Source organism: Syngnathoides biaculeatus, chromosome 17 (genome assembly GCF_019802595.1).
Source record: "Syngnathoides biaculeatus isolate LvHL_M chromosome 17, ASM1980259v1, whole genome shotgun sequence".
NCBI lineage: Eukaryota > Metazoa > Chordata > Actinopteri > Syngnathiformes > Syngnathidae > Syngnathoides > Syngnathoides biaculeatus.
Window position 1 is genome coordinate 21,121,190 of NC_084656.1, and position 9,840 is coordinate 21,131,029.

The following is a 9,840-nucleotide window of genomic DNA, read 5'->3' on the forward strand; positions in this document are numbered from 1 at the left end:
AATAAACACGTAGCTAGCACGTGTCGCACAGACATGCTAACAGTTAGCCAGTTGACAGCCAGACGCGATCCTGAGCCAAAAAACGCTAAACTTGCAATTCGCCGACTCCCACATCAGTCACCAGGCCAAGCCCCGCCTTTTAAAGCCGCGGATACTACGGTATAGAACGTGAGGATGGCGGGCACCGAGTGGACCAAAAAAAAAAAAAATATATATATATATATATATTATATATATATATATATATATATATATATATATATATATATACATACACCTGCAACTCACAGGCATATTTTGCATTCGTATTATGCAAAATCCATTTTTATTTGTGTGATTACTGGGATAGTAGCTGAGATGATGTTTAGGATAAACAATTCTAAAAATAAAAAATGATATCAAGATCCCATACAGGAAGAGGTTTTAGAGTCGTGGGGAAGGTCGCACGGCTTCGGCGTATTTATAAATAATGAAATAAATATATGGTCACTACTTTGCTGATTTTGATGAATCGAGGGGATTTCTGGAATGCGACCCACGGGAAAAACAAGGTACTAGTGCATATGTTTGAGGGAAAAGTCGCCGATTTTCAAGTTAAAAGTATTAAAAAAAAGTAAAAAAGTATGAAAAATTCAAGAAAAATATAAATTGGATTTCTAACTAAGAAGTTGTTCAGTGATGACCTGACATGCGAGTTTAATTCATTGCAAGACCACGTTCAAAACATTCACATTCAAATCGTCTTTCCCAATTGAAATGAATGGAAATGCCATTAATGTGTTCCAGCTGCCTTCCATCAACACAGCCAAAAGTTGTCACGTGTAAAATGGTATTTTATATGAAAACCGGTATACCCAACACAGACAGTAGTGGTGTAATCCAACAGAATTACCGCAATTCCCGGCCTATAGAGTGCACCTGGTTACAAGGCTCACCCAATACATTTGTAAAGGAAATACCATTTGGTACATACATACGCCGCAGCTGGGTAAAGGCCGCAAGTGCCCACATTGAAACATGAGATATTTACAAAGAAAGACGGTACACGGTGTTTAATGCTAGCACTGCGCTAAAGCTAACGCTAACAAGGCCGGTTAAAATAAAACTTACCGGTAAATACCACTGAGACACGCCAGTAACACAGCAGCAAGACGCTAGCACAGCGCTAACGCTAGCGCAGCGCTAACAAGGCCGGTAAAAGTCACTTTCTCGGCACATATATTCCCACCGGTCTCATTCTCACCTTTTCCGCCCGAGTGCCCCCTTGCGGCCTCTAGAAAAAAAATGCACAAATTAGCCGTATCACCACATAAACCGCAGGGTTGAAAGCATGTGGCGGCTCGTAGGCCGGAAATTACGGTAGAAAGAATTCAACACTTCCGACGCACATTGTGCTGTTCACCCTGGTGTGCGTCTCTTGGCCACCAGGGGGCAGTACAAGTGCCAATTGATACTTCTCGCTTACTTAGCTGCCTGGATGCAGCGGCCAATCATATTGCAGCGGGGCGTGTCCTGCCCACAACTCAAGTGGCACTCGTGTAATTCTTCGCAGAGGATCAAGAACGCAGTACATGACTGTGACGGTTGTTACATTGATTTGTAATCTGCAGTACACACAGTACTGTATATGCAACTTTTCATAAAAATACAGTACTATAAGGCAACAAGTTTTGACAGGACGGATTCCATTGATGTCACAAATTGTCATAAAACGGATTTATGGGGTTTTCGAGAGAATGTCGCGCGCCGTAATTTCAACGTGGCATGTTTTGCAGCACAAACCAAAATAAAAGGCGCTTTGTTGCGTTTGCGAGCATTAAATATGCTAGAAATCAAAAATCACAATAAGTCGATTTCAAAGGGGCGCTTCCCTCACCCCCCCCCCACATCATCTCTGACATATTTTTATGTTATGAGCCGAAAGCAAAGCCAAGGATGAAAGCAGCTTGTTTTCCCCTTCCCTTTTCATTCGTTTCTTTTCTGGTTTGAAAAATGTCGGCGTGAAAATGTCTCCCATTTGAAAAGCTTTTTAGCCAGAAGAGTGGCGCAGCGGGGAGGGCGGCGCTAAATGGTTTTACTCGATGCATTCATACGGAGAACATTTAAAAAAAATAAAATAAAAAAAATAGTCAACAATTGTGTTGAGGGGGGGGGGGGGCGGAAAAACAACACAAAGAAATCTCTCTCTCTTTTTTTTTTTTTGCTGTCGTGAAGCTGTCTGGCTCCAGGCGACAGCAAGCCGAGGGTATGGAAAGAGTTTCGGCAAAAAAAAATTAGGCTTCGGCAGTACGGCAAACCCTTGTGAGGATAAGCACCTGGATAGTAAGATGACATGAGTTTGGGTTAGGGTTATATAATCATAATTGAGGTCGCTACTTCATGGATTGCACCTATTGCAGGGGTGGTCTGAAACCTAACCCCTGCGATGAAGGAGCGATCCATCCATGCATTTACTCAGCCGCTTATCCTCACGAGGGTCGTGGGAGTTATGGCGCCAATACCAGCTGTCATCGGGCAGGAGGCGGGGCACACCCCGAACTGGTCGCAGGACAATCGCAGGGCACATGGAGAACATGCAGACTCCAGATGGGCGGGGCCGGGATTTGAACCCCGGTCCAGAGCACCACCGTGCCACCTGAAGGAACGATAACCGTATTTAATTGGGGTATGACTGTAAGTATAAAACTGCAGAATGTTTTTTTTTTGTTTGTTTGTTTTTGGGAGCTGGAACGGATTGATGGCATTTTCATTCATGTCAATGGGGAAAGATGATACGAAATCCAAATGTTTTGAACAAAGGAACAAATTAAACGAGGGACCAGCGTACCTTAATCGCTCCTTTTTTCACTCGAACTGAAATTTTGGCTCAGGTCGGGTCACCCGTGAGTCAAGGTACCGGCGTAACGAAGACTTTCCGCGGGTTTAGCCGCGGGTCTTGGCGCCGGCCTCCCGGCAGGTCGGCGGCAAGTGCAGGGCGATGTCCCTGAGACTGTCCCGCTCCCGTTCGATCTCCCGCACGTCCTGTTCCAGCAGCGCCAGGCGGTTCCGCTGGGCCTCGGCCGCCGAGCGCAGGCTTCCGATCTTGGCGCCCAGCAGGGGACCCTCCACGCTGCCGCGGAGCGCGCTCAGGCGCCGGGCCGTCTCGTTCAGGACCCGGTGGAAGCGCTCCAGGGGCACGTTGGCGTCTGGCGGAGAGAGGACACGTTGGCCTCGCGGGGAAAAATGCGGGGAGAACGCGGCGGCCATTTGGGGCCAAAATCGAGGAAGTTGTACATTTTGGAGAAAAAGTCCTGATCATCTCTTGCAGATTTTTTAATTTTTTTATACTGTCTCCATAATAATAAAAAAAAAAAAGGTCGTTTTTTGAACCCATTCATGGGCAGGGTGGCATTTTTTTTGCCTTATTGAGAAAAAAAGTCTCCTAACAGGCCACAATCAAGGAAATAACACTTCTTTTTCGTTTATCGTTAAGTTATATGATAACTTTACTAATTTAATCTCGTCCCAAAAATGGGACGTTGTTCCCAAGAGGGTACTTGGGTTTTCTTAGATACCAAATTATGGCTTCAGATTAAAATGCTTAAATATTTTGATATACTGAAGGATATAATGCGTGAAGATCACGATGTCCCAAAAATGGGACGCTGGCCACGAATGGGTTAAGACAATTCTGAATTTTATGAGACTACATTTTTATTTACATTTTTTTATAACCCCTAAAAAGTTCAACATCAAAGTAGGAAAATTAGGTAACTTGAATCATGTGTTTTCAAGAAAAATGGCAATTTCACAATTGGAAATGTATATTTTTGAGAGAAAAATCTAAATTTAAAATCTACTCTCAAAACCTCTAAAATCTAGCGACAAATGCGGAAGATAAAAAAAAAAAGAATATTATGAAAATATTGTTGCATATATCTGAGAAAACGGCACAACCCTTGTGAGGATAAGCGGCAAAGAAAATGGAGGGACAAGAAAAAAACCCATATTTTCCAGGAAAAGTCTGAATTTTATGACAATAAAATTGCATTATGTTTGAGAAAAGAAATTACATTATATTATATAAAAGTTATATTTTTGACAAAAGTCATTATTTTAAAATGCTGGAATATATAAAAAAAAAAGCTAACCTATATCCTTACTAAAAATTATTAGGATTAAAACTAGGAAAAAAATAGGTATACAATTTTTAAAAAAAGCCTTATAAGGGATATATTTCCAAGATGCAAAAAAAAATCATCGAATTTCCAGAAAACCTTTTTGGCCTTGTTCTAAGACGTCACCCAGCTAGCACACGCGTTATATAATTTCCCCCCACATCATTTGGTCTGTGCGGAGGCTTAAATGTAGTAGTTACCCATTTTGCTGATGAGCTCGGTTAGCGTGCGGGAGTAGGCCTCCAACTGCGACTTGGCCGCCTCCACGTCCTTCTTCACGTCGGCCAGCGCCGGCGCAGGCTGGAATAGGGAAGCGCGTACGTGTATTTGAGCGGGCGCGGGGCGGCTGCGTCAAATACTATATTGTACCTCGGCGGGCGCGCTGGACACGGCGCTTTCGGCTAGCGTCGCCTGCGCGGCCAGACTCTGCAAGGCGGATTCCACGTGGGAGCTGAGGTGAGCGCAGGCCGTCTTCGTGTGCTTGGCCTGCATCAGGACGCCTTTCGATTCCTAGCGTAGTAGTTCACATAGTCGACTCACATGCAGGAACGTGGCGCTGATTTACTGGACGCCCCGAGCGCCGATCCCGAAATGCGCGTACCCGGGCCACGGTGTCGGCGGTCCGCTCAGCTTCGCGCGAGGCGTTTCTGGCTAAGAGGGCGTTTTCCCGCGCGGGCTGGATCGTCTCTCGGATCTCCGAGACCACTTTGGTGACGCCGGCCAGAACTTTGTCCTCCAGGGGCTTCTTCTTCTTCATGGCGGCTCTGGTCTGGGCCTGCAGACGGGGCCACTCGCGCACCATGTCTAGGTGAAAAAATGGTTTGATTGTGATATATATATTTTTTTTTTACATGACGCCCCAGACATGACGGGAATTTTGAAATGAAAATTGTGGCCACGACATACAAATTGTATAATGTGTGCGGGAACCACAAAGTTGTGGCCATGAAATTGGTACAGTATAATGTGCGCAGACTATGCTAATTTATGGCTACAGGAACAGTAACTATAAAAAAGGTATAATGTGTGCACAAAATACTAATTTGTGCGCACAAAATAGTAATAATGTGGTACAGCAAATACTCATACAATATGCATAAAATGTTGTCTCAAAATACTTGGGTACTATTTGCCACCAAATACTGTAATTCCCGGCCTACAGAGTGCACCTGGTTATAAACCTCACCCAGCTAATGCTAGCACCCCGCTAACGCTAGAGCCGCGCTAACAGTGCGGTTAAAAAAAGACATACCGGTAAAAATCACCGAGACACGGCAGTAACACGCTAGCGCAGCGCTAACAGGGCCGGACCGGTAAAAGTCACTTCCTCGGCACATATATTCCACCGGTCTCACTCTTACCTTCTCCGCCCGAGTGCCCCCTTGCGGCCGTTAGAAAAAATGCACAAATCAGCCCCACGGCCGCATAAACCGGAGGATTGAAAGCGTGTGAAAAAAGTTACGGCTTATAGGCTGGGTTAAATTATGGTAGGTGTAAAAGTGTGAAATATTAATTAGTGGCCATGAAACGGGTACAGCATAACACAGGATTTGTTGACAAAAAAATGTGTGGGAAAAATACAAATTTATGCCCATTGACAACTAAACTGTGACCATGACATCACGTGGGCACGAAATATTAATTTGTTAGGCAGAAATAAGTGAAACGTGTACAAAGATGCTAATTCATCGCCGCGGAACGAGTTTAAGTTTGACGTGAAAGCGCCGATCTTACTTTGCAGATCCCGGTGCAGGCTGATTTGTTCCGACTCCGTCCCTTTCCCTTCCACCACCGAAGCCAAGGCCACCACTTTGGCCCACTTAGCGCGAGCTAGCAGCTGCATGAAAAAAACAAAAGCAAAACAAACAATTATTAGCATGCTAATGCTAGCAAAATCACACAGCCGCGAATTTATTCACCTCTTCGACGTTGTTAACCATTTCCTGCTTGTCGCCGACGGCCCGCGCCAGGGAGCGGGTGTCATTTGTGATCTTGCCGATCAGGTCGTCTTTGGACCGGATGTGTTGATCCAGTTCTTGGGTCTTTTTCAACAGAGAGTCGGCCCGCTGCACGGGAAGTACGAGCGCGCGGTCAGCAGGATAAGAGCGTCGATTTAGCGCCGGGGAGAACGAACGAAAGCTAACTACGGACACGAATTACTGGAACTGAGGTTGTCGATCTGAGTGTTGCCGGGTCTACGCTGAGAAACAAAACTCTAAACTGGGTCTTGCCTAATCCTTTTGGTACCGGGTGGCGTTACCTCGGCGACCGGGTCGCTGGCGTTGGCGCCGCTTAGCTGTGACGTGACGTTGCCGAGGGCGCGCCGCAACCCGGCGGCGTCCTCCCGTCGCGCCTCGTCGTCGGCGTCAATCTCGCTCGCCAAGGCCGTCAGATTTTGCCGCTGCTGCTGCATTTGTGTCATTCTGAAAAAGTAAATAAATCAATGTTATAAAATTGGATCACATTTCATAATCACGTTCGGATTTTCGTTCAAGGTTGGGTTGTCTTAGTGAAAGTGATTTTCTTGGTTGAATTCTTAACGACTATCGACGGTGCTCAAACTGCGCTGACCCGAAATGACAAATATGATATTTTTTGGAAAAAAATTGCCCCAAGGTGTGATGCGACTGTGTCTCGATAGGGTCAGGGTTAGGTTAGGCCTGCGATTGGCTGGCAAACAGTTCAGGGTGGACCCCGCCTCCTGCCCGTCGACAGCTGGGATGGGCCCCAGTGGTCCCCGCGACCCTTGTGAGGATAAGCGGGAAAGAAAATGGATGGATGGATAAACTGCCCCAAGGTGTGATTGTGAGTGCGGCTGTTTGTCTCGATAAGGTCAGGGTTAGGGTTGGATTAGGCCTGCGATAGGCAGGCAACCAGTTCAGGGTGTACCCCGCGTCCTGCCCGTCGACAGCTGGGATGGGCCCCAGCACTCCCTGCGACCTTTGTGAGGATAAGCGACTAAGAAAATGGATGGATGGAATTATCCGACGTTGTGGGGTGTGTTAGGAGTGATTTTTCTCAATTTTGTCTCAATGTGCCCTGCGATCGGCTGGCGACCAGTTAAGGGTGTACCCCGCCTCCTGCCCGTTGACACCTGGGATGGGCCACAGTACTTATCGCGACCCTTGTGAGGATAAGTGGGAAAGAAAATGGATGGATGGATGGATGGATGGATAAACTGCCCCAAGGTCTGATTGTGAGTGCGGCTGTTTGTCTCAATAAGGTTAGGGTTAGATGGGCCCCAGCACTCCCTCCGACCCTTGTGAGGATAAGCGACTAAGAAAATGGATGGATGGAATTATCCGACGTTGTGGGGTGTGTTAGGAGTGATTTTTCTCAATTTTGTCTCAATGTGCCCTGCGATTGGCTGGCGACCATTACAGGGTGTACACCGCCTCCTGCCCGTTGACAGCTGGATATGCTCCAGCACTACCTTGTGAGGATAAGCGGCTCAGAAAATGAAAATCAATAAATGAGGGAAAAAAGAAACAAAGAGAAATTGCCGAAATTTCTCTCTGCGACTCGTGCTTGCAGCGGGGTCGGTTTCCCCCCCTTTCAGGGGTCGCCTGCTCGGGTCGGCGGACGCGGACTCGGACTCGCCGCTCACCTTCGCGTCAGGTCCTCCAGGTACTCGTCGGTGGAGTTGTCGCCCAGCAGCTCCGTCAGCGAGGCGAAGGCGCGCTCGGAAGCGGCGAGCGCCCCGCCGGCCGCGACCCCGACGCGCTCGGCGGCGTCTCCATGGCTACGAAGGCAGAGGAGCCGCGAGCGGTTCTCCGGCGTAATGGGAGGAATCGAACGAGCGGGCGATTGAGCGGGGAAAGTACTCACCTTTTCGTTAGGACTCGAGACTCATTGACCATCATCTTCCATTGATTTGCTCCGGACTCAAGCGCAAAAGGTATGACCTAGAAACCAAAAAAAAAAAAAATAAAAAAGGGGGGCCTTCAAAACCGAGACTTCCCGGATGGACGGGCCTACTAAATTTCACACCGCCCGCGTCGACCGCGACATATTTACGGGATGCCGCCGATCACCGCTGAGTAGTTACAGTTCCGGCTTTTACGGCGACGACAAAAACGAGGACTTCCTGTGATTTAGCGTCACCCGTAGGTCTGACATGCGGGACCGGCAGAAGTGTTTTATGGCTTTTGCTGCCTCGCTCTTCGTCTTCTTTTCCTGCTACCGCAAACAGGAAGGGGCTCAGCGCGGATCCCACCTCCACCTTAAATTCTTCTGACGCACCTCCAGCGCATCTCACGCCCCAAGTATATGAAGTCGTCCACCCTCACCATCTCTGGTCCCTGGAGCTGCACTCTTCCGCCTCCACCCCCCTCGTTCACGCACATATATTCAGTTTTCCTTCGGCTAATCTTCATTCCTCTCCTTTCCATCTTTCTAACTGTTCCTCCGCCTGTTCCCTGCTTTCACCGCAGATCACAATATCATCTGCAAACATCGCGGTCCAAGGGGGTTCCAGACTATCCATTACTACAGCAAACAGGAAGGGACTCAGCGCGGATCCCTGATGCACTCCCACCTCCACCTTAAATTCTTCTGACACACCCCAAGTATTTGAAGTCATCCACCCTGGCCATCTCTTCTCCCTGGAGCTTCACTCTTTTTTTTTTTTTTTTTTTTTTACTTTGGCTAATCTTCATCCGCTCTGCCCACAAAAAATGGAATCGGAATGTAGCTATTTTTTTTTTTTTTGTAGGCCCGCCAAAAAAGTCAAAAATGTTTACCTCGGGCCTGACTGAAAAAAAATGGTAAATAACTTTGCAAATTCTGGCACTATTGAGAAAAAAAACAGTCACGACTCTGCGGGAAAAACGGTGGGCTGCCAGGTAGCGAGACGCATCTGCAGAAAAAAATCCCGCACGGTTCAAAGCGGGGGCACACGGGAGGGTAAAAAAAAAAAAAAAAAAAATTAAAACTCCCCGGAGTTTTTTTGTTTTTATTTTTTTGGTCTTCTTTATTTGAGATCATGCAAAACATGTCGGGGGAAAAAAATAAAGTCAACAATTGATCCCTTCGTTCTCTGCCTTTCACACCCTTCATTTTTTCCCCCTCTCCCTGCTTGGTTTGCCTCTCACGGGGCGGAGAAGGATGAAGACGAGGCGCTCAGATGAGGAATGAAAAGATTTGCTTTGAAGGTTTGCTTTTTTTTGGGAGGGGGGGGGGGTTTGAGGTGGGGCGGGGGTGGATTTTGTGGCTCTATAAAGGTGGCTCGCCTCCATAAGGTTGAAAGCAATCTTGTTTCACAGCGGCGCCGGCGGAGCCTTACAAGACGGTCGTCAAACACGTACAGTAAGGACCAGACACCGCGACTGGAGAAAGGCACTCGCCGATGACGACACCGTCTAATGCCTCTTGAAAACAAATGTCACAGCCCCGGCGAGGATTTGACACGTTATCCAGTTCGAGGGTTCACAAATAGTCATTAATAACATTGTGCTAATTTCCATGAGCGAGTCAACGGGGTTTTCGCTTCAACCACCGGTGTCAAACAAAAGGCCTGGGGGCAAGATCCGGCCGGCTGCGTGATTTTATTTGGGCCCGCGAAGGCGAATCATTTGATCCTTGTTAAAATCTGTACCAAAATTTGAAATTGTCACATCATAAATGCAAGCAAGCATTTTTGGTAGTTGAAAAACCCATTAGCCTTGAGTTCTGATTCCAAAAC

General features: G+C 47.2%; 1 protein-coding gene across 2 annotated transcripts in view; it reads right to left on the minus strand.

Annotated features, from left to right (window-relative positions):
• Positions 1-217: 217 nt before the first annotated feature.
• lamc3 (laminin, gamma 3) overlaps positions 218-9,840 on the minus strand; it is an 89,262-nt gene continuing 79,639 nt past the window's right edge. Inside the window, exons 20-29 of one of the 2 annotated variants that reach the window (XR_009792375.1) lie at positions 7,986-8,062; positions 7,765-7,899; positions 6,418-6,580; positions 6,077-6,223; positions 5,892-5,994; positions 4,759-4,961; positions 4,527-4,667; positions 4,358-4,457; positions 2,828-3,185; positions 218-2,635 (exon numbers count right to left, since the gene is read on the minus strand). Coding sequence is in view for 1 of the 2 variants with exons in the window: in XM_061802243.1 (XP_061658227.1) it covers positions 2,923-3,185; positions 4,358-4,457; positions 4,527-4,667; positions 4,759-4,961; positions 5,892-5,994; positions 6,077-6,223; positions 6,418-6,580; positions 7,765-7,899; positions 7,986-8,062 (1,332 nt within the window). In the remaining variant the exon portion in view is untranslated. Of the gene's footprint in view, positions 3,186-4,357; positions 4,458-4,526; positions 4,668-4,758; positions 4,962-5,891; positions 5,995-6,076; positions 6,224-6,417; positions 6,581-7,764; positions 7,900-7,985; positions 8,063-9,840 lie in introns of both variants that reach the window. The other variant, XM_061802243.1, reaches the window with a different exon arrangement.